Raw genomic sequence first — 24,460 nt, forward strand, 5'->3', positions numbered from 1 at the left:
AAATTAAGAAGCTCCTGCAGAGTTAAGTTGACGGTGGATATCTGAGATTTTATGGGTGAAAAAAGATAAGAGAATTACAAAACTCAGCAGAATACATATGGAAGGGGAATATGACTGGAGGTTTTGTAATTTTACTGAACAATGAAAAGAGAGACCTGTAGTTATCTTCATTAGAACTGATTAAACCAGAGTAGTTTGAGTATTTGGCTGAAACAATGCAGCCCTTAGAGAACAAAACATGATCATTATACATTTCTTTATGTATAGTAAGTCCAGTTTTCATGAATAGACGTTCGAGTTGGCGTCCTTTAGCTTTAAGATGACGCAGGTTGGGGGTAAACCATGGTGCTGAACGGGAAAATGAGACAGTTCGATGTTTAAGGGGAGCAAATATGTTAAGAAGGTTATGGAGGTTGACATTATAATGAGAAACAAGTTCATGAGGGGTTGAGGAGCTGTGGATAGATGGAAGGTCATGGATGGCAGATGAAAAAACAGCTGGGTTAATATTACTAATTTTCCTAAAAGTGATATTACGAGGAGTACAGGTTTTGAAAGTGGTTATGTTTGCATTAAAAGAAATAAACATGTGATCAGACTGGGGGATCAATGTGTCTTTACAATGTGTAGAGGTAATACCACAACAACAGAGCAAATCCAAGATATGTCCTTTAGAATGAGTAGAAAACTTTATGTACTGTAGAAGCCCAAAACTTTCCAGGCAGGGGGTAAAATCTCTGGAAAGGGGGATTTTGTCACTGTCCATATGAATATTGAAGTCACCAACAATTATCAGATTTAGAGAAAGTATAGAGAAATGAGTGAGTAGAGCAGCAAATTCATTTAAAAACTCCTTATTTGGCTTAGGTGGCCGATATACATATACTGGTGGGGATAGATCCAGGGAGCTGTAATGCAATGTTTTCAAATGAATGGGAGAGAGGGGCAGAGACAGGGAGAACTTTCCAGTGCTTCCGGTGAATTATCGCGAGACCCCCGCCCCTCCCCGAGTTGCGAGGTTGACAGGTATAAACAAACTCAGATGGAATGGAGTTATTGAGAGAAACAAAATCATTGGGCTGTTGCCACGTTTCAGTCAGGCAAAGAAAATCCAACTTACGATCGGAGATCCTGGATGAGATGTCCCTTACCAGTGAGGGAGCGGATGTTTAATAGACTGAAGTTGATACTAGAGTTACCTTTCCTGACAGGCTGTTGTGACTGATACACAGTCACAACAGCCTGGCATCTCCTCCTCATGCTGGTTACCAGCTTGGTCACACACTGGTGTGGGTTGGCATCCCATTTTTCAACCAGCATTTGTCACAAGTCATTGAAAGTGATTGTGCTGGTCACTGTGACACAAACAACACTCACGCTGATTCCACAAGTGCACAATGAGGTTTTAGTCAGAAATGCATGTGTGACATTCCATCCACTCCACTCCTAAATTATGGGTGTAATCTGTAGTATCTAGCTCCGTGGGTTGGGAATGTATCCTCTTAATTGTGGTTGGGTATTCTGTTTCCTCTGGCACTCCTCACTGTGTTGACTCAGATAAGCACTTGAAAAATCCGAAATAGTCTCATCATTTACTTTGTTAAAACAATGTATCCTGTTAAGAGTCATTACAGTTAACGTAGGTAAGTACATCAAGTCAAGCAAATGTACTTTAGTAGTAGTTTAACCTTCCTGCCTTCTTGGGACCTTTTTGTGCCACTGCTATGTGTTAAATGGCTGCCATTTCCACTGTGTTCAGTGGAATATAACCAAACTTGCCACAGGATAGTTTTTACCTGTCAATGTTAATATTCCAGTGTGAATTCCTTAAATCAGCCTAAAATGGCTGAGCAGCAGAAATCCCCACACCCATCACCCTGGGGACCATTTTCTGCCCATTGACTTCCATTATAAACGCTATTTTTCAACCCCAAATTATCATCATATGATTTTATTTTTTCTTCTTTTCTTGGATGTCAATGAAGACTCAGGGCCTTGAAGTTTTAATTTTTAAATTGCAAAAAAAATGCAAAAAAAATAATGGCAGGTCAAAATGTATGTTGGTGCCAATCTTTGGTCCATCTAAAGGCCTACTTATAATGACAATCACATATTACTTCAACTGTTTTTTTGTGGAAATATTTAGTTTCATTTTTTGGTTTTTGGGGCTTATAACACAGGGCGCTCATGTAATAACACTGGGATTTGAAGGGTTAAAACAACGAAAATATAATTAAAACTTTACATGAATATTTCAGGGAGAAGTAGTTTTACAAGGTTGGCTAATTTAAAGTGGAATAAAATATGGATATATGGTCTTTTTATGGCGTGGCTGAGAATGGTCCCTAGGGTGATGGGTGTGAGTTTTTTAAAGGATGGCAGGAGGGTTAACTAATTTACCATTTAACTAAAGTACATACAGTTTGAACACTCACCAATAGCCAAGAGCCTTCACAGTGACACTAAAAGCGAAGTGGAGATTGGTAACTACATTCTAATGGGGAAATATCAGATCAGGTCTGTAACATCAAAATCTATGCTTTAATCTTAAAGCTATTTCATTCTCACCACACAGGGATATCATTTAGCATATTTATTTCTAAACAAACAAACATACATTCAGCCTAATGGTATAGTATTAAAAAAATAAGATTATTCTTTACATGTTTATATAAAACAGGTAATACTTGTGCCGCTTCAGATACAAAAAATTGGCACCTATAAATTTAAACATCAAATACTTGCATATATTTCAGTTTTTCAAACGGGGGAATTTCATCTCAGGTGCCCATAATACCTACACCAACAAGTAAAATGACTGAAATAGGGACATAATTAGGAAGAGAGAGATTCGAGAATTCAGGTTAAATGAATGGCTACTTTGACCTTGAGCCACTGCTAATAGCTAAAGTGTAGCTTTTAATCATTGTCACATGTTCCGGTGCATTTAAGAACTGGCTGAACATAACTGTACCAGCCTGATTAAAATCTGCTTCAAAGTGAGTATACCCCTAAAGTAAAATGTCCAAATTGTGCCCAGTTTGTCATTTCCCTTCCAGGAGTCATGTGACACGTTAGTTTTACAAGGTCTCAGGTACAGATAAAGAACAGGTGTGTTGAATTTGATGTTATTGCTCTCACACTCTCTCACTGGTCACTGGAAGTTTATCATGCCACATCATAGGAAAGTATTCTCTGAGGATCTGATAAAAAGAATCGTTATTGTACATAAAGATAGCCTAAGCTATAAGAAAATTGCCAACACCATGAAAATGAGCTGCAGCATGGTGGTCAAGACCATACAGCAGTTTAACAGCACAGGTTCCAGTCAGAACCTAACATAACTTCGCCATGGTTGACCAAAGAAGTTGAGTGCACGTGCTTCGCATCATAGAGGTTGTCTTTTGAAAATAGATGTATGATTGCTGCCAGCATTGCTGCAGAGGTTGGAGGTGTGAAGGGTCAGCCTGTCAGTGCTCAGACCATACGCTCCGCACAATGCATCAAACGGCTGTCGTCCCAGAAGGAAGCCTCTTCTAAAGATAATGCACAAGAAAGCCCGCAAACATTTTGCTAAAGACAAGCAGACTAAGGACATGTATTACCTGTGGTCTGATGAGACCAAGATAAACTTATTTGGTTCAGATGGTGTCAAGGGTGTGTGGTGGCATCCAGGTGAGGAGTACAAAGGCAAGTGTGTCTTGCCTACAGTCAAGCATGGTGGTGGAATGTCATTGTTTGGGGCTGCAGTAACTAGCATCTTATGCTTTCCCCCTTATGGTTTCTAGCAAGGATGAGCAGTTGGGTGTTGGGGAAAGCCATGTTCATTAGCTAATCGGTACAAATAAATGATTTTTGACTACAGAACTCACTATGAGCTTGAATGCTGATTAAAGTCAGTTCTGTAGTTCAAACATTAGCTCTACTGCTAATGTCTGAACATTAGCAGTAGAGCTCCACGACTGGAGAACTGGACAGGTCTTTCAGGAACTGTATTAAACTGGTTCAAAACATACTTAGAAAACAGGAAATACTTTGTATCAATAGGTAACTTCACATCTGAGCAGACAAGTATCAGATGTGGAGTTCCCCAAGGTTCCATCTTGGGACCCTTTCTGTTTAACATTTACATGCTCCCATTGGCACAGATTATAAAAAACAACAAAATAAACTATCATAGCTATGCAGATGACACACAAATATATGTCACAATGTCACCAGGAGACCAAGGCCCTGTACAGGCTCTTGGTAAATGCATCGAGGAAATTAATGACTGGTTGTGCCACAATTTTCTCCAGCTAAACAAAAACAAAACTGAGGTAATAGTCTTTGGTGCCAAAGAAAAACGATTACAGGTCACCAGAGAACTTCAATCTATACACCTAAAAACCACAAACCAGGTGAGAAATTTGGGTGTAGTGATGGATGCAGACCTAAACTTAGAAAAACACATTAAGACAATAACAAAATCAGCTTACTATTACCTCAAGAATATTTCAAGGATAAAAGATCTGATGTCTCAACAGGACCTGGAAAAACTAGTCCATGCATTCATCTTTAGTAGGCTTGATTACTGTAACAGCATCTTTACAGGTCTACCTAAAAAAATCAGTCAGACAACTACAGCTCATTCAGAACTCTGCTGCTCGAGTCCTCACTAAGACCAAAAAAGTGGACCACATCAGTCCAGCTCTGAGGTCTTTACACTGGCTGCCTGTCCATCAGAGGATAGACTTTAAAGTCCTGATGGTGGTCTATAAAGCTCTGAATGGTTTAGGACCAAAATACATCAGTGACCTCCTGACCCAGTATGAACCTTCCAGACCCCTCAGGTCATCTGGATCCGGTTTTTTATCAGTTCCCAGAGTCAGAACCAGACACGGGGAAGCTGCATTCAGCTTTTATGCTCCTTATATCTGGAACAAACTCCCAGAAAGCCTCAGATCAGCTGAAACACTCAGTTTATTTAAATCCAGGTTGAAGACTCACCTATTCTCAGCTGCATTTGAATAAAGCACCAAATCCACACTTTTAAGCTTAAATTTCAAAACTTACATTTAACTACTGATTTTATCTACTGTTCTGATTTTATCTGTTTTGATTTTATATACTGTTTTGTTTGTTTGTAAATTAGTTAGTTTGTTTGTTTGCTTGTTTTAATCAGTTTTAAATCATGCTTTTTATTTGTTTTTGTTTCTAATGTCTCTGTAAAGCACTTTGAATCACCTTGTTGTTGAATTGTGCTATACAAAAAAACTTGCCTTGCCTTGCCTTACTGCTCTAACTGCATTGAACTGAACTGAAGGATGTTTAGACCTGCAGCTGAAGATGAGGCACTGAAATGGTTTATTATGAGAAACACGGAAAGGTCACTAGGCTAATCGGTCACTAACTAACATTTCCTTATGTTAAACCCAAATAATTGTTTCAATTTAATAATTATATAGACTATCTCAGGGGTCCCCTATTAAAATAGCTGGAGGTCCACTACTTCCGCCATCCAATCAATCTGGGGTCCAAACATTTTAAATGAACCGACAAAAATATTTTTGTTCATTTTTGCTTAACATTTAATTAATAATATAGACATCTGTCTTGTAACTACTGATCAATTATTCATATGCCAATTAAATCATTTGCTGAACAGAAAAGAAGAGACCATGTACTATTTAACACTACTGGCTTGGACAACTGAAGGAACTCTAAATATAACCAGAGCAAAGCATGGGAAGAATGACAATAAGAACAATAAAATGTAAGTAGAGGAAAGAAATTACAATGAAATTGTGGAAAATTTAGTACAGATTCAAGAGAAATTAAATTTTCTGTTACAGTACACTTAAACTTAGGTGTCAGAAGGATGAAAATTTCCATAACACATTTGGGAGCTTTGAATCTTACTAAGACGATCAAGTAAAGAAGTACAGTTGTAGCTGATCAATTTGGATAAACTCCAACACCACAAACACTGAGAGAAGGTTGTGAGACTTAAATTAGCATAGGTATCATTAGAGGCCAAATACAATTTTTATTCCAGTGTGTGCTTTTTAATACTGCAAGGATTTTTAGACATGCGAGCCAAAAGTACTGACGCATTTTGGAGCCAGCTTCGTGTAGCTATTTAAGGAATGTTTGGAACCTTTCTTTGGCCTGAGGGTTGCTGCTTGATCACACCTTATATTGCCTCAATCCCCAGTGTATTTGATCTTCTATTTCCTGTAGCGCCACCTTTTTAAAAAATTATTTATAGCTACAAACAAGACCTACCACAAATCGTTTTACTTCCTTAACACAAATGAATAAGCCATGGCTTTAGTGTAATGTTACCAAAGCAGTGACTCATTTTCTGCTCAAACCTGCCACAGTTTCCCTGTGGTATTAACATTAAGTAGAGTCTTGAAGCGAAATGTGTTAAAGCTCTTCTTTCTTCTTCAAGATTATTTGCCGCACCATTTCAGCAATTTTAGGGCGAATTTCTTTGACAGAGACTTTTGGTCCCCATGCATCCACCACTTTGCCGTTAACGTCAATTAGATACTTCCAGAAATTCCAGTCAGGCTCCTTTCCAGATGCCTCTGTAAAAGATTAAATGACATAGATGTATGAATAACAGGTTCGTGTAAGCTTGTAACCTTTAAAAAAAAACATTATTTGTTTTAAGTTTTGCTTCAAAGGTCTCTATTTTTCCCCTCTCTTTTTTCTACACCGCACACGACTGCTCTCTCATAACCCCCCCCCAAAGAGGCAGTTACTCACCAAGAAGGTACTTGTAGACATTGTTGGCTCCAGTGCCAACAACAGCAATTTTGCTGAACAGAGGAAAGGAGACTGCGTAGACTCTGCGCACAAAGCTGTCAATCTCCTTGTCACTGCCAGGCTCCTGCTGTCCAAATTGGTTACAGGGGAAGGCTAGCACATTGAAGTGATATGGACCAAAGTCCCGCTGGAGCTGCTGCAGTTGATTGTAGTGTTCCTCAGTGAAGCCACATTCACTAGCTACGTTTACCACCAGGGAAACCTAAAGCCACCAGAAAACACTGTAAAAACACCACAAAAGCTTTCCTAGCTTAATATGTGTCAGTATATATGTTTCTTTAAACATGCATAATTAAATGAACTACTTGCAGTTTTATTTGCATGTAGTTCACATAAAGTTGGCAACCACTGGATTGAATCACCCCACTATACAGTATATGTTGGATCTATGAAGCTATATGTGTTAGTTAAAGGTTGCCATTGACCAATTTTACAAGGCTGCTGAGGATGACACATTCAGTGAAGAGGCCACCTGCTATAACTGAAACAGATATGGATATTTTTTCATTAATTTATGTTAAATAATGGTTACTTTCACTGAGACCATATCTGATGTAAAATTGTTTGTTTAGTTGTCTCTTTTTAGACTATTTTTGTCTTTATTGCACTGTGACAGTGAAGATGGACAGCAAAGTGGAGAAGGCACTAGGGCTGGGCGATATGACCCAAAATTCATATCTTGATATTTTTTAGCTGGATGGCGATATACAATATATATCTCGATATTTTTTTTAAGCCATAAGGTAAGAACAAAAAGAGAGTTCTTAGTCAAAGCTGTGTCCCAGATGTCACACAGGCACTTTTATTAACATACAGCGTAGATGTACATGAAGAAATTACTCAAAAATAAATTATCAGCATTTATTATATAATAATGCTCCATAAATAAAAGAAAACAATGATGTTTTTGTGCATAACAAAAAGCTCACAATTGTGCAGTCAAAATGTAAACTAAAAGACGCTGAGCATAACAAAGACAGATTTCACAGCTGCTCTTTTCCCAAGTTGTACTGCGTGACTGACAGCCTGGAGTTTGAAATCTGCTTTGTAACCGTGTCTCTTAACAGGTGCCATTTATGGTGCTTATACACACACAATACGGTAATATTACGTTGAAGCACAGTACGTATCACTCCGCGAGGCTCCGGAATACGGTAGCCTACTGCTCCGACAATCCATCAAGCGGTGCAGCTCCGTAGCTTTCCAAAGTGGAACTAAAACATTTCTTGACAGATTGCTGAGCGCCGTGTACCACATAAAATCGGTTCGCGGTCAGTAGGCACAACCAGAATTCATACATACAGAAAATGAAAGGATTTTAGGCCATGCATGTCGTTAGCGTGGTTAGCTCGCTAACACGTTGACGCCGTCCAGCCTCACACACGGGGCGATCCGCGGTAACTCGTTAACGGAGATTTGCCGTGTCCAGCTTGCCGTTGCCTGCAGGTGAAGCGATGGGGGAGGGGGGAGTTGTGTTCAGTGAAGGAGAGGCGAGGCCGAGTAACGTTGCAGAGAGACAAAAGTGGACGAAAGAAAGGCAAACTTGCGACTCCACGAGTATAATTATAACATAACATATACTATATCGATATAAACGATATTGTCACATCTTATATCTCGTACGAAAATATATCGATTTTTTTTTTTTTAAACTTGATATATCGCCCAGTCCTAGAAGGCTCACAGGCCAGACAAAGACTCCCCAGCCACAGCCCTAAAACATGACTGATCTAGAGCAGCGGACCCCAACCCTTGGGCCACGGACCAGTACCGGACCATGAGTTGTTTGGTTCCGGACTTGAGGCTTGGGTGTGAATTTTTTTTATGGTTTCTTTTGGTCTTTATCATTGTTTTTTATTGTTTTTATTGTTAACTCTGTTTCCCTGGGTGTTTTCCCGTGTGTTAAGAATTAATTTTTTTTTTTTTTTGGTACTGCTACTGGTTTTATTTTGTTGTATTTATCCACGACATCTTGCAGTCCGTGAAAATATTGTCGGACATAAACCATCGCGCAAAAAAGGTTGGGGACTGCTGCTCTAGAGGAGATCTGCACGGAGGAATAAGCCACAATAGCAGCAACAGTGTGTGAAAACCTTGAAGACTTGCAGAAAACATTTGGCCTCTGTCATTGCAAACAAAGGGTATGTAACAAAGTATTGAGATGAACTTTTATTATTGACCAAATACTTATTTTCCACCACAATCTGCAAAGAAATTCTTTAAAAATCAGACAATGTGATTTTCTGGATATTTTTTTCTCATTTTGTCTGTCATAGTTGAGGTATATCTATGATGAAAATTACAGGCCTCTGTCATCTTTTATATATATACACACACACACACACACACACATATTGCCCCACTGTGTACAGACAGACAGACAGGCTCCTTCTTCAAAAAAAGCAAAAGTGAAGTCTGGCCGTCCCACTGATTGACTAATTATTTGAACCACAGATAACTGTGATTTAGGCCTTTACATGTTACAGACGCCATTCACAGATACAGAGACTAATAAGTATCCTAATACACATTAATACATGTCACAGCTTCATACTTTAACTCGCAGTTAAACTACAGAAGATCATCACTGCAGAAGTATGGCTTCCTGAGAAAGCAGTGTGTAATCTTATCATCTAGTGACATCTGGTGTCAAGATAATACAATTGCAAGTCTGACATATATGACATGGGATACTGAAAATATCCACATCTCTAATAAATTAAGCTCTTTATGTGTCTGGTACCATATCTCAAAGACAATTAATATGATTAACTTCAAACTTAGTGGGTGTAATGCTGAGAAGGTAGCGTATGGGGTCATTGGATGACTCCCATTTTTTGAATTAAAGTTACTGGTAGGGCTGCTGTTTTGGCAGTCCTTGATGCCTTTTATACAGTGGACCTGAGAGGTCAAGAAAACACCAGCAAATAGAAATGCACCCCAAAATCACACAAAGCACAACTCTAGTTAAAATAAAACAAAACAAACAAAAAACTCGAACAAAATACAAGAAACCACAGTTACACTACAGTATGATCAAGGACTATAATCAGCATGCTGGAATCTGCGACAGTGGAGTGGGAGTTCATCCACAGAATGTGGATCTCACTGAAGAAGCAGCTGGTGTTGATTTATTAGTCACAAAGTACAAAGTCACAAAGTGCCGATATCTTATTTTTATAACTTAATAATAATGTGTGACACACATGCATATAGAATGAGAAGAGGGTGTGAAAAGAGTGAGGTGAGGTGAGGTGAGGTAGGATGGAGGAGGGGAGACGGAAAACACAATAACCCATTAAATGAGAGTGACTCTGTTCGACTGTTTTCAACTATGGGATGTGCACAAGGACATCAAGGGAAAATGGTTCAAACAAGTCCTTGACATTATACTGCTGCAGATGTTATGTAGAAGTGCTTACCCTAATTATTAGGGTTATTTTTCTAATATTGGATGGTCTTTGCCTTGTAATATAAAGTGTCTTGAGGTGGCTTTTGTTGTGATTTAACACTATAAATACAACTGAACTGAAACTGAATATAACATTTTGAAGTGAGATGCAGTGAATAACTATCATGCTGTGCTACTGTTGTCTTCAACTGGTTCAAAGATCATCCATTTTTTGGACTCACTGAAAAAGAATGCAGGTTTAAAAGCATTTCCCACTGGCTTCACTTTTTAGACTATAGCTTTGCTTGTCTTTGGTATCCAGTACGTATTACTGAACATCTTTGAATGTCAGTGTGTGAGCAAGTGTCTTATCTTAATGGTTGTTTGTCTAATCTACAAGGCAGCACAGCAGGTCCAGCAAAGTTCTCATGTGTAATGGAACACCAGTTTTCAGTCTTGCTTTTACATTTAATTATTCCTTGCTGACATGAAATGTAAATTGGAACTTTACGTACACTCAACCCATTTAGGCACTGTACTAGTTACAGTAACTCTTCCTTAAAAAGTGCACCGCTACAGCTCTGTGGTGTACAAACTGTGTTCATTCACCTGTAGTGTGTGAAAGATTTATAGTTTAATTTGTCTGTTTGTGTTTATGGTTAAAACAAAATCCAGAGAGTCTTTCACCTTATTACAAAAAGGATATCTTTTTGAAAGATACCGTCTATAATAATCATTTAAAGCTCCATGATTAAGAATTTGGAAGCAAATAAAGTCAAAGACAGCTAAGTCAAAAAAGATGCAGTTTGTCTTATTATTATCATTTTATATAAAGGTTGTCATATGTAATATACATCATTGTTGCATTATTACGTTTATTTATTTTTATTTAGGTGTATATCAACAGTTATTGTAATAACTGGGGTAAAAACCAAACTCATGTATGTTCCGTTACCTCTGATGACGGATAGAGTGAAGATAGAGTGAAGTCTTCAGACAGATTAGGGCTAACGCGGTCTGGTGATCCGTAACTTGTTTGAATGAAATCTCAGCACTTTCTGCAGCTTCAGGGGCTGCAGGCCTGCCACGTAGGCTATCCGGGCTACGTGACGGGACATCCCCACCAGCAGCCCACAATCAAACTGATTCTCATCACTGCTGTGTTAGTTACATCTACAAACAACATTTCATGGAGAGAAGTAAAAGAAAGAAAGAAGCCAACATTCCCATGCAACATTCATTCAAGCAAAGGGCTGGCGTGCCGAGAAACTGCGCTCTAACATCTGTAGTTTAAGCTGCTGTGAGTCGTACTTACCGAACCCCGATATTTCTCCAGAGATACCAGCTTACCCCTGCTATTCACAACTTTAAAAGTATAAAAGTCTTTCTGTTTGCTTTCAGCGAGGCTGAAGAAAGTCAGTAACACTGTGAGCACTGCAGGAAACATCTTTGCAGTCAAACCACCAGCGGAACCAAGATAAACTCCTGCAGTCTTTCTCCGTCCGCCCCGCAGTCACCAGCAGTCTGCGCACCTCCTCTGCACTCAAGCTACACACAGCGATCAGCGTTTCCTGGGCAGGAAGCGCTTAACAAAAATAAAAGTCTTATTGGTCTTCGGTTGTATTCGGTATGAGCAGAAACTAGCAATTTAGCCTGTAAACTCGTGAGGAAAGTGTGTCTTGATGTCTCAGAATAACGGACCTGAGGCCCAGTTTAGGGTGCATTCCAGTTTTATTCAGGAAGGTTCCGTGAGAGCAGTGACCCAGAAGTATCTGTGTGGCGCCTTGGAGCAGTTCTAATTGTCCAAATACTACCAAATACTAAGGAAATAGTTGCTTTATCGCCACTTTTAGTATAAACTGGGATCATCCTTTATGAAAAGAGAGGAAAAAAATGCCATTTCATAATTCATAGCAATGGACCATACATTCCTCCAACAAAGTTGACAAAGTGACACAGATCATTATCATTTATAGCTATATTTTACAATTCTGACTCGTGCCCAGTTGTTACCTTGCATGAAAAACACAGATTTTCATGAACTCTCGGTGTAGATCATGAACTGCGTGAACTGAGAAGTGTATTAAAAGCTCTGTAAGATTAAGGTTTGTCATATATATATATATATATATATATATATATATATATATATATATATATATATATATATATATATATATATATATATATATTTACATGTGTGTGTGTGTGTGTGTGTGTGTGTGTGATTTTGTGTTTTTCTTTGTGTCAGTTGGGATAATGAATGGAGGGAATTTTATTTTAGCCACAGACATCCTGAAGTAGGATGTCTATGGCTGTGATACAATGTAGCTATTTTATTTTAGAGGCTATGGGACAGGTTTATTAAGCAAAGCAAATGACTGTGATGCTGCAATCACAGTGTGATCTATTAACAGTGTTCTTTAATTTATATATAAAGACCAGCCAGTGCATTTCAGCAATTAGTAACCAGCATTATACCAAGAGCAGCGCAAATTATTGACTCAGAAACCTGCTAACCTGATGAGGGAGGATTAGGGCAAGTATGACGTAGGCCTATCAACAAAAATAATATAGCATAAGTTCAGCATTTACTCTTTAGTTGTTTCTTGCTGAAAACAGAGCAAAAATTCAGATGATTGAGAGGAGGATGAATGAGAATTTATATGTTTCTGATTCAGGGATAACTATTCTAAGGGAAATTGCTGGGCACTGTGCTTTAGGTACTTAAGTGAAGGGCAGTTATCCAGAGGAAAACTGCATTATTATATACTATTCCACCATATGAGCATGTGTCTGTGTGTAAAACACATTACTTACCATCACATCCCATGCCCATGCCAGAATCAGCCCTACTGAGGAAGACCTTCCCAATGGCCTTTCATCCAAAAACTAATAGTAATCCATAGCCACTCATGCAATTAACTAATAGATATATATTTAATGAATCTTTTCATGATATACCGTCACACTGTAAGTAAAGAAAGAAGGAAAGTAAGAAACGTGCATTTTCTGTGAATTAACAAAACCTTTGTTTTATAATTACAGGACAGCTATGATCTATCATCATTTTCGGTATTATTTCACATACTTACTTCTTACAATTTAAACCCAAAGAGTCATGCTGATGGATTTTGTTCATTTACTACAGCAGCTTTTCTTTATTATTTAGAAAAACTGAGATATAATGAAACTCAAATTGCACTTTTTTTCCTTATAGATCTTGGATCCAGATCTGGGATCTCCTTCCAGGTCTGGACAAGGGCATCAGCTAGACCAGGTCCTGGACAGTCTGACGTGTAACCAGGTGGAGTGAGATGGACCTAAACACAATGTGCCAGAGTTGTTCTATCGGTGTTCTATTAGGTCAGGCAAGCTTTGGTGCCTGTAAATGGAATCAATTCCTTGATCCACCAGAAACTATTTGCATACTCTTGCCATGTGATGCCAAGCACCAAGAGAAACTAAGATTCAGTGTACCAATGTAGGGTTTGACACTGGGTTCAAGGATTTCATCCAGATACCAAATAGCAGTCATTTGGTATCTGGCATGTAGAGTTCTATGTGTCCCTCCATGGATATGTCACTGACCCACTACCAAACTGATCATGCTGAATGATGCTACAAGCAACATAACAGTCTTCACAGCTTCTCCAGACACTAATATCACTAATATATATATATATATATATATATATATATATATATATATATATATATATATATATATATATATATATATATATATATATATATATATATATATATATATAGCGAGAGAGGGGGGGAGAGGGAGAGAGAGAAAGGGTGTTGTATACAAAACAAGGACCTTCCTAGTAGTACATGAACGCGGCACGAAACACGCCCCTCTTCATCATCACTGGCACTCCCACAATGCAGCGGGGTAATGTATTAACATGGCGTCAATGCTTGCTGTTTTGACCAGGGCCGTGGGATTTGAAAACATTATGTAGACCAGAACCATGGAGATAGCTAAACAATAATTTCGAATCAACTTAAGAGTTCGAAAGTAAGTCAGTGCGTGCTCTGTTGTGTTGCAATGGTTTAAGCGTCTCCTTTGTGTTTTTTATGACTTGCTGCTGTGTAGTAAGTGAGTACCAGTATTATTTATTTCCCGTAGCTAGCTCAGGCGGACGACCGGGCATCGCAGCTAACCTCAGTAACATTACGGAGAGGGCTAACAACGTACTCTGCAGAGCAAAGCAACCCCAGGAAGTAAGCGTGAAGCATTCCCATAACGTAAGACGGTACATTTAACCTTTAATGGTAAGCTTTTTAAGTTAATTCTATTTTAACGCATTTTTTTCTCTGCCTGATGGCATCTTCCTCCCTTATTTGTTGCTCGGAAGTTTAGCTAACTGTGTGTGTTAGCTTTCGGTGTTGTGTTTAAGTTTGTTTTTCTCTAAACTGAAACACACGGAAGCCCCAGTGAGTAGTAATGTCTGCAACCCCTAACCTGTGGTTTACTGTAAAACGAAATTAATCTCCAACTGCGATAGTGGAGGTGGATTTCCAGGAACAGACCTGGGGGGAAAGCAATCAGGGTGGTAAACTGTCTATTTGGCATTTGTGTTTGATCTAAAAACGCTAGTTTGATTACGTTGGAACTACGATGCTAACTTTTGTTTGATTAATTTCGGCATTTTATAGACAAATTGGTCTGTTGCTTTATGACGAATGAAAATGATCATTAGCAGCAGTGTGGATCTCTGTGCTAAACGATTTTTGTTTTAACTGAGAATATTACAAACGAGCTTTATAAATTGTACTGTATGTGCACATCTGTCATAGTTTTTGTTTAGTGTGCTCACAAGATATTTTAGTTTGATTTCATAAAAACTTATTGATGTGCTCACTTGGTAACTTGGCTCTGGGATTTTCTGTGTTCAGCGTGGACAATGCATAATAAAAATGATCTGTTTGAACTCTAAAGACAAAGTTAAAGTTGCTCTGTAACGCCCCCCGCTCATCTTTATTACTTTTAAACAATGATAAATCCTTTAAACAAAAGAGTAAAAGGTAAAGATCTGACCCAAAATTAACTCAACACTTCCTTATTTATTTATAACTTGATTATTCACCTTTTTAATGAGTCAAAGTCAACTCTTTTAAAAAATAAAGGGAAAAAATCTGTTATTAAAAAAAAAAGTTTTAAATAAACAATAAACTAACAATTATGAACTAAAGATTTTTCTCTAAGTTACTCATTCAAAGTTTACATATGCATTCGGCTGAATTGTTAAAACAATGCACAACACATTATTTCACTGCAGATACAATTTATTTTTTCTTCTTTTCCTAGACTTTGGGTGGCCTGCCTCCCTGGCCATCTTCAGTGTGGTGTTGACTCCACCAGGAATAAGAGCAGAAGAAACAAAGGGATGGATGAGTCCTTGACTCCAGTAAAGACAGTCAAACAGTCTCAGCTCAGAGGAGCTAAAGCTTTATCCACTGAGAAATCCAATAAAGAGACTCTTGTGCAGAGAGAGGGTCATAAGTCTGCAAGCCGCAGCAAAGAAAACAGCACGACTGCCAAGGATGAACATAATATAGGCAGCCAGGTTAGCCGTGGGCAAGGCAAGACTTCTACAGATACTCCCCAGGACAAGAGAAGAGGTCGGCCATCCAGATTGAGTAGGCTGACTGGAAGAACGGGTTCTGGGGAGAGAGGCAAAGGAAAAGGGGCAAGCTTACAGCAGCACCTGGTGCCACAGGCTTCTGAGTCCAGAACATCTCTTTCTGCAGACAGCAGCCCCTCAGCAAACAAAGAGAGCAGCTCTTCTGTAGTGCCTGTTACCCCTGACAAAGGGCTTACAGAGCAGGCTAGGAGCTCTACTAGAGCCCTGGCAAAAGAAAAATCCCAAGGTGGGTTGTAAAGCATTTTTCCTGAAATGAAGAAGTCTTCTTCATCAAATAGAGCTCCAGTAAAGTGCTTTGTGTTTGCTGTTTTTTTTAGTGTTGAAAGCCGCAACACTGATGAATCAGTCTGTGCAAGAGGGCCCAGAGGTGAGGCCCACTGTGGAGGAAGGACCTCTCACAGAGCAACAGCTGGGCCTCCGACAGGCAGAGGAGCGTCTCCGCAGAGACTACATCTACCGACTGCTGAAAGTGAGAAAACCACTCAGTATAACCTTTGTATACCAAATTTTAATAATATGTATGTAATAGGTCCAGAGTTGCTAAATTACTTGACAGTGCAATAATTTTTTTTAATTTGCATTTTTCCACATGTATAAAAATTTTAAAAAGCCACATCTTAATTAGAATGTGTTCATAACTTTATTTTTGAGATACATCGATTTTTATGATACACTTATTTTCATAAACAGAAGCACAAATGAAAATATCCAAATGGAATGGCTCTTCTGTAAATAAAGGGTTAACTAAAGCTTGAGGACATTTTGGCAGTAAGGTCTTGCCTTTACATTGGAATAAATCAGCTTACAATTTAGCTATAAAGCAGATTGCTACTGTACTATAATAATTATCTAATTGTCTAGTTAAATTAAACATGGGAAAAAATAGTAGCACACAGGCAGATCATGTGTTAAATCTCATTTTCATTTTTGGTGCTAACCTAAATGTGATCATTCTAATTAAACATTGATGCACTGATCATTGATGGCTAATCATTTCTGTCTCATATAAATGGGGAAAAAAGACTAAAAGGCTCATTCTAATAGAAAAGTCTGAGTAAACTCAAGATTGAGCTCAGTTTAAACTGGACGCATTATCGTATTTTTCTACCATTTGGACCATGGTGAAGCCCCTCAGTTCATCTAATTGGCTGCTCCTCTTTAAAATACAAACCAAACCCAAACTGTTCACTGTCTCTAAGATCATACTTAGCAAAGACGGCCTGAAACACATTCTAGAGTAGTTGGAAGGTTTTGGCTGATGGGAATTTCCTGTACATAAGCTGAGCTTATTTTTATGAAGCCCTGATAATGTTTGATATGAACATTCAGTTTTTAAACAGGATGTATAACAGGATCTGTTCTTCCTAATTTTCGCTATTTCATTCTTCTGTTACCTTGAGTCATTTTCAGAATGTGTGTTTTTGGTTTTTTTTGTACTGGGCACTTTTTTTTTTTAAAAATCTCCACCCAGCATGGCAAGGTGAGATCCACTGTTTAATTATAAGCTGGAGGATCCAAATAACAAATCCCCCACATGTAGAGAACATAAATTGATTGCCTATGTCTTTGTTTTTACAGCAGTCCCCTGAGTACCCAAACTACCAGTACATATGCAAGCTGTGCTCTGTGCACATTGAGAACATTCAAGGAGCACACAAACACATCAAGGAAAAGAGACACAAAAAAAACATAATGGTAAGTACTTGTGATATGCTGGTGTTTATCTGAGTGGACTGATAGGAAGATTTTAAAATAGTTTACACATTCTGCTTGTGACATGTTAGGAGAAACAAGAGGAAAACGAGCTGCGTGCCCTGCCACCTCCTTCTGCTGCTCAGCTGTGGGCTGTCAATGCCGCTGTCCTAGAAACTGCCAGGCAGCAAGGGATATCAGATGAAGACTTTGAGATTCGAAAGACAGTGGTCAGCAGGATGGAGATCATTATACAGAAACACCTCACAGGTTGTATGATGTGATCGCATCCAGTCAATTCCTTGATTTTATCTTTATTGACAGTTGGCAGTCTTTCTGTGAGAGTTATTCTGCGTAGACTATAGATCTGCCTGACGTTGATTCTTTGGTTTCCAGCTTGTTCACTCCGTCTCTATGGTTCGTGTCTTACCCGTTTTGCCTTCAAGACAAGTGATATCAACATTGATGTCACCTACCCTCCCTCAGTAAGTCTGCTGCTAATAGTTTGCAATCCATTTACTGTTAACACAAAAGCACAATGACAGCAGTGACCTTTTCTTATGTCTGTTCAGATGACACAACCTGAAGTCTTAATTCAGGTGCTGGAAATCCTCAAAAACAGTCGTAAGTTTTCTCAGTTGCATTTTATATTAAGTTGATGTGCTGGTTATTAAGCTGTATATAACTCCAGATTAGCTGAATGCTGTTTCGGGTCCCCCCCCCCCCCAAATCTGCATTTTTTGTTTTCAATTTGGCTGAAACCCATCATTTAAAAAAACAAAACAAACAGTAATTGATTGTTTTCTCCCTAGCCGAGTTTTCTGAGGTGGAGTCAGACTTCCATGCCAAAGTACCTATCGTGTTCTGTCGGGATGTTAGCAGGTGAGCATTAGCAGGATCTCTTTTTGTCCCTCCATGTTGTATGTCTATGACACAGCATTATCTTCAGTGACAGAATAAGTTAAATGTAAGGCTAGGGAGTATAGGGCTGCTCGATTATGGCAAAAATGATAATCACGATTATTTTCACTGAAATTGAGATCTCGATTATTTGACAATATTTATTTAACCCTTTAAGACCTACTGTAGAACCAAGTCTGCCAGAGCTTATATTATTATTATTTTTTACATGTTGTAGTGCCATTTGTGGGAACATTTCAAGTTGCTATACATCAATACAACTGTTAATGCATACATATTATTAAAATATGGGCTATAAGTCCATAGTAACTACATTAATTGCAAAAAAAAAGTTCAATAAACTACAAAAAAAAATTGAAAATCGTTTTTGTTTTGTTTTTTTACATATATTTCTACTTGGAGAAATTTAAGAGGTTTATCCCTCAAAAGTTTAAATACAAAAAAGTTGCAAAAAATTGTTTACAACAACAGGAAATTTATTTTGAGTGTCTTCATAGTTTTATTTTGGAGATACAGCAATTTTTATATACTGCAGGAAAAACAAAAAAACAATCCTATGATGCAAATTTGCAAAGAAAACAGCATGTGCATTAAAATAAACTATTTCCAGCAGTGCAATTCGAGTTCTAAGCATCCCAGCAAGTATTCAGAAAAGTCAAACATGACTTATAAAAACACCAGTATAGGCTTTTAAGGCCTACAAGTAAAAAAAACTACATTTTCCGCGAAAATGACGCCACTTCCGGTTTTGGGCAGGAAATGGCGGACATGCGAACTACCTGTTTCAATGTGCGAAGTGTTACGAACAGCTGATTGGATCGGCAAAGCCTGTTGTGGAATATTATGTTTTTGTTCCTGCAAGCGCTTTTTATGCAATTTTTATACACACAGGCTTAAATACAGTCCCGATCAAAAGTTTAAGACTACCTCAAAAATGGCAAATCATATTTTGCATGGTTGGGTCTTAACAAGGTTCCAAGTAGAGCTCCAACATGCAACAAGAAGAAATGGGAGAGAGAGATAAAAAAAACAATTTTTAGAGCATGCAATTTATTGAAAACGCTTAAACTAAAAAAGGCAGTTTTACACCTGATCAAAAGTTTAGGACCACATGCCTTTAAATGGCCAAATCTGTGCAAAAATATGGAGTCATTGTCATTGTCTGTCAGGTAGTCACTGATGGCAAAGACAAAAAAAAAATGTTCCACTTTTCTAATGTGGTCGGGTTGTTGAACTGCATAAGCAGGGTCTTTCACAGCACGCCATCGCTGCTGACGTGGGGCTCAATAAAACAGTCATTTGGAATTTCTTAAATCAGCGGTCCCCAACCTTTTTTGCGCCACGGACCGGTTTATGCCCGACAATATTTTCATGGACCGACCTTTAAGGTGTCGCGAATAAATACAACAAAATAAAACTAGTACCGGTACCGAAAACAAGAAAATTTATTCATAACACACATGAAAAGACCAAGGAAAACAGAGTAAACGATAACAAAATAACGCTGAAAACCGATAAAAACCCTGAAAACTATACATTTCACACCTGAGCCTCAACTCTCGTGGCCCGGTACCAAACGACTCACGGACCGGTACCGGTCCGAGGCCCGGGGGTTGGGGACCGCTGTCTTAAATGATCCTGAGGATTATGGAACAAAAACATCAGGTGGAAGACCCCCCCCCCCCCCCCCAAAAAAAAAAAAAAAAAAAAATTCACCAGCAGTGAGCCTGATGATCCTGTTGGCTGTCCTTGAAGAAACTGGACGATCCTCGATCAGCGTTACTGGGGCTGCAGTCGGCACCGGCGTTACTGGTGCTGACTGGAGCTCCATAACTATCAGACGGCATCTGAGACTGAAGGGCTTCAAAAACAAAAAATGTCTTCAGGGACCTCATCTCCTTGAACGCCACAGAACTGGCCATTTGGACTTTCCAAGAGAGCACCAAACATAGAATTTTTAAAGGTGGAAGAAAGTTTAAGTGTTTGATGCGAAAAAAAAAAAAATTAACCTTCATGGTCTGATGGATCCCACTTGCAATGTTTTCTATGCACCACAGTGGAGGGGGGGCCATAATGGAATGGGATGCCTTTTCCTTCAGTGGAGCAATTGAGGGTTCTGGAGGTGCAGGAATGTCAAACGGCTGTTGGCTATGTCCAGATGTTTCAGAGAGCATCTTTCGTGACTGAGGGCCCTCCTCTGTGTGGTTACGACTGGGTTTTTCAACAGGACAATGCTACAGTACACAATGCCCGCAGGACAAGGGACTTCTTCCAGGAGAATCACAGGTTTTTTGGAGGTGTGGTCCTAAACTCGAACAGCTGTAAAACATCCTGTTTGAGTTCAAGCATTGTTTTAATCTCCCAAGACCCGAACTCTTTCATGGCTTGCATTTTTAATTTTTCTTTGATATTTGGGCTGATTGTTTTTACATTCATCCGGTCCCAAAGAATTACGAGATTGTTTTTTTGTTTACCTAGTTTTATGTTTCTGAGAAAAATGAGAGCCACATTCGTTTTAAATTTTGATAGAACAGTGGCAGTATAATGTCCTCGTAAGTGGATATCAGGCCCTTGTAGAAAAAAAATTAAGTATTTTGGTCTAGACAACCCAAAATGTGATGTCCACATATGTGGATGCCAGGTCCTAGGAGGCTTAAAAAACAAATGTTTTGCTCACTCCCATTTCTTCTTGTTGAATGTTAAGGGTCTACTTGGAACCTTGTTAAGATCAAACTATACAGTAAATTACTTTTTTTTTGCTTGCTATTTTTCAAGTGGTCTTAAACTTTGGATCAGCACTGTATACACATCCAGCCCAGTAACATTTAGATAAATGTCGCTTTAACAAGTTGCACCTTGACCAGATGGTTTTGGTAGCCATCAACAAGCATCTGAGATAATTTTGACTCTATATTTGACTGTTCTCCTTGGCAGAATTGGTACCTGGCTTTTAAGCACAGCTGTAGGTAAATAAAAGCAATCCCAAATCATAAGCAATGCTTCACCGTGCCTGTGATGCACTTTTGATAGAAGTTTTTCCATTCCTCCCACCCACACTTACCTTTCAGAATTGTGTTTTGTTTTTTTTTTTTTATCAGATTGGAACACATTTTCTCTCATGCCTTTTGGAGAGTTGATGCATTTCTTTGTAAGCTGTAACCAGTTTTTTGTTTGCTTTTATCCACTTTGATGTATATGATATATCTAATGCTTTGTAAGTGGTTTTTAAAAAACAAAAAACTGACTAATACCTTTCGACCGCTAGACTTTGATGCTTTTTAGGCTCTTAGCAAACCATGACTTCTGCTGTAGCAGAAAACAGTGAAGATCGGGACAGCAGCTGAACTCTATTTGGGGTTAATCAGAGTCTCTTAATTGATGGCAGGCATGTTCCCAGGAAGTCTGTTGTAACACCTTTTGATTTATCACAGTATTAGTTTAAGGATGTGGACACTTATGCAACTAGCTTAATTTTTTTGAATATATTTTTTCCTAACAACTTTGTTTGTCAGTTGAATTGTAAAGGCTTCTAGGTCACATTAAAAATGGGAAAAGTGTATACACTGTTTATGTCCACTGTATATATTACAAAAATAAATATGAAAATTCTAAAGTAAGTTGTGAATTATCAAAATGTATTAAGTGCCCAGCCTATATAAAGCCTGTGTGTGGGAAATCACTGAGGCCTGCAGTCTGGTATTGTTTTTTGTTTTTTAATGTGACCTCTTTTTCAGATCATGAGCCAGTGAGACATTATGACAGTTAGAATTTGGTCCAGCTAATTGTCATCTTCCCCCACCTCTGTTTCTTCACAGCGGTCTGATGTGTAAAGTGAGTGCAGGAAATGATGTTGCTTGTCTTACGACCAATCATCTGGCAGCCCTGTCTAAACTGGAGCCCAGACTGATTTCACTGGTGTTGGCCTTCCGCTACTGGGCAAGGGTAAGCCTGTTTCGGACACTCAGAATGCATACACCTAATACATGTGTCCTTTGTTTAGTTCTCAGCATGTTGCAAAAGTATCTTTGTGTCATGATACTTGATAATTAATGTGTTTATGAAATGGCACAAAGGATATAGTGGATGTTTTGGATATGAAAACTGACGGACCAGAAATAATGATGATGTAATGGAAGTGGGTTTTTGTTTTTGTTTTTTTAAATCTCTTGTTAAAAGAGTTATTTTCAACCTCATTTGTGTGCAAATATAAAACTTATATGCCCAAATGACAAACACAGATGATCTGTTGGTCTGTATGATGTATTGTTTGGACCAAATTTTGCTTTGATGTTTTGCTGAAAGCAAAAATAGATTTTTTTTTTTCTTTTATGTATTTATCCACACAGTTGTGTCACATTGACTGTCAGGCTGAAGGTGGCATCCCTTCATACTCCTTTGCCCTCATGGTGATCTTCTTCCTGCAGCAGAGAAAAGACCCTATCCTCCCTGTCTACCTGGGCCCCTGGGTAAGTTACTGAGAAAGGGCCACTCTGTATCTGTGCTCCTTGGCAAATAACCAACGTTAAACAAAATTATTTTTAAATCCCTTTCTTTATATTTTAGAACCTGGAATAGAGTTGGGAGATATAGTCTCAAAATTGTATCTGAGATTTCTGAGAGTATTTCCATAAAGTTTGCGACAATGAGATTTTTGAGAGTATAGGGAAAAAAAATACAGAACAATGATTGGAGCATAAAGCTTCTGAGCAGCAGCAGTTATAAGTACAAGTGAATGAAGGGCATTTACCACCTTCATCTTCAGAGAGTTACTGTCGTTAGTGACACTTTACCTATTTCAAAGTGTGAACTGTATTGACGCAGCAGCATCAGCATTATAGTGCAGTAGTAGTGATGCAATATTATACCAAGTGACACAGCATACCTCAAATATGAACACAAAGGTAACCACCGTGGCGTTTTTCAATTCAGTTCAATTCAATTTTATTTATATAGCGCCAAATCACAACAACAGTTGCCTCAAGGCGCTTTACATTGTAAGGTAGACCAAACGATAATACATCAGAGAAAAACCCAACAATCAAATGACCCCCCTATGAGCAAGCACTTTGGCGACAGTGGGAAGGAAAAACTCCCTTTTAACAGGAAGAAACCTCCGGCAGAACCAGTCTCAGGGAGGGGCGGCCATCTGCTGCGACCGGTTGGGGTGAGAGAAGGAAGACAGGAAAGAAGACATGCTGTGGAAGAGAGACAGAGGTTAATAACAAGTACGATTCAATGCAGAGAGGTCTATTGACACATAGTGAGTGAAAAAGGTGACTGAAAAGGAGAAACTCAATGCATCATGGGAATCTCTCAGCAGCCTATGCCTGTTGCAGCAGAACTAAGGGAGGATTCAGGGTCACCTTATCCAGCCCAAACTATATGCTTTAGCAAAAAGGAAAGTTTTAAGCCTAATCTTAAAAGTAGAGATAGTGTCTGTCTCCCGAATCCAAACTGGAAGCTGGTTCCACAGAAGAGGGGCCTGAAAACTGAAGGCTCTGCCTCCAGCCTAGAAGTAATAGATTTTCAGTGGAAATCTTAAGTAAACATATAACTGCTTAACCTTTTAGTTAAGAACAGTTAAGAATAACTAAAGTAACTTAACTGTGTAATGCTTCAGAAGCCTGTACAGCAGTGTAATATATTAAAACTAGTGGTGCAACGGATCACGGTTGATCCGTAATCCGAACCGATCCCACTCCACGGTTCGGCACGCACGTGATCCGAAGATTCGAAAAAGAAGGAAAAAAGGTATGTGTATGGTGCGCATGGTCAGTCTGTCAAGCGATATTTATGGTCAGCGCTAGCGGTCCAAGTGGAGGAGCAGAGGAGTTTGCGGTATTTAAGCAGCCCTTTGCTGCCCAATCCGACCGGGCTAAAGCTATTACAAAAGCTACTGGAGTGTTTAGCTGCAGACGGGAGGCCGTATTCCCTTGTGCAAAACAAGGGGTTTAAACTATGATGAACGTGCTTGAGCCAC

At 38.8% G+C, this 24,460-nt stretch overlaps 2 protein-coding genes across 4 annotated transcripts in view; one reads left to right on the top strand and one right to left on the bottom strand.

Annotated features, from left to right (window-relative positions):
- Positions 1–2,578: 2,578 nt before the first annotated feature.
- Positions 2,579–11,739, bottom strand: gpx7 (glutathione peroxidase 7). The gene is made up of 3 exons (XM_004572335.2): positions 11,523–11,739; positions 6,757–7,018; positions 2,579–6,575 (listed from the first exon to the last, which is right to left on the bottom strand). The coding sequence occupies exons 1-3, from the start codon at positions 11,652–11,654 to the stop codon at positions 6,412–6,414; spliced, it is 558 nt and encodes a 185-aa protein (XP_004572392.1). The 5' UTR covers positions 11,655–11,739; the 3' UTR covers positions 2,579–6,411.
- Positions 11,740–14,094: 2,355 nt separating this feature from the next.
- The window catches only part of tut4 (terminal uridylyl transferase 4), a 42,757-nt gene continuing 32,391 nt past the window's right edge, over positions 14,095–24,460 (top strand). For all 3 annotated transcript variants that reach the window (XR_013093920.1, XM_014411379.3, XM_076876091.1), the window contains exons 1-11: positions 14,095–14,237; positions 14,349–14,494; positions 15,531–16,093; positions 16,185–16,336; positions 17,446–17,562; positions 17,652–17,829; positions 17,956–18,044; positions 18,132–18,183; positions 18,372–18,441; positions 22,296–22,422; positions 22,827–22,946. Coding sequence is in view for 2 of the 3 variants with exons in the window: in XM_014411379.3 (XP_014266865.2) it covers positions 15,610–16,093; positions 16,185–16,336; positions 17,446–17,562; positions 17,652–17,829; positions 17,956–18,044; positions 18,132–18,183; positions 18,372–18,441; positions 22,296–22,422; positions 22,827–22,946 (1,389 nt within the window). In the remaining variant the exon portion in view is untranslated. The remainder of the gene's footprint in view (positions 14,238–14,348; positions 14,495–15,530; positions 16,094–16,184; positions 16,337–17,445; positions 17,563–17,651; positions 17,830–17,955; positions 18,045–18,131; positions 18,184–18,371; positions 18,442–22,295; positions 22,423–22,826; positions 22,947–24,460) is intronic.

The sequence above is a fragment of the Maylandia zebra genome, linkage group LG17, assembly GCF_041146795.1.
Source record: "Maylandia zebra isolate NMK-2024a linkage group LG17, Mzebra_GT3a, whole genome shotgun sequence".
Lineage (NCBI taxonomy): Eukaryota > Metazoa > Chordata > Actinopteri > Cichliformes > Cichlidae > Maylandia > Maylandia zebra.

Excerpts from the sequence above, each read along its gene's own strand:
- gpx7 (XM_004572335.2), bottom strand. The coding sequence starts at position 11,654 with ATGTTTCCTGCAGTGCTCACAGTGTTACTGACTTTCTTCAGCCTCGCT. Across the intron at positions 7,019-11,522 it reads TGGAGAAATATCGGGGTTCG|GTTTCCCTGGTGGTAAACGT; the intron begins GTAAGTACGACT and ends TGGTGGCTTTAG. Across the intron at positions 6,576-6,756 it reads TGTCTACAAGTACCTTCTTG|AGGCATCTGGAAAGGAGCCT; the intron begins GTGAGTAACTGC and ends AATCTTTTACAG.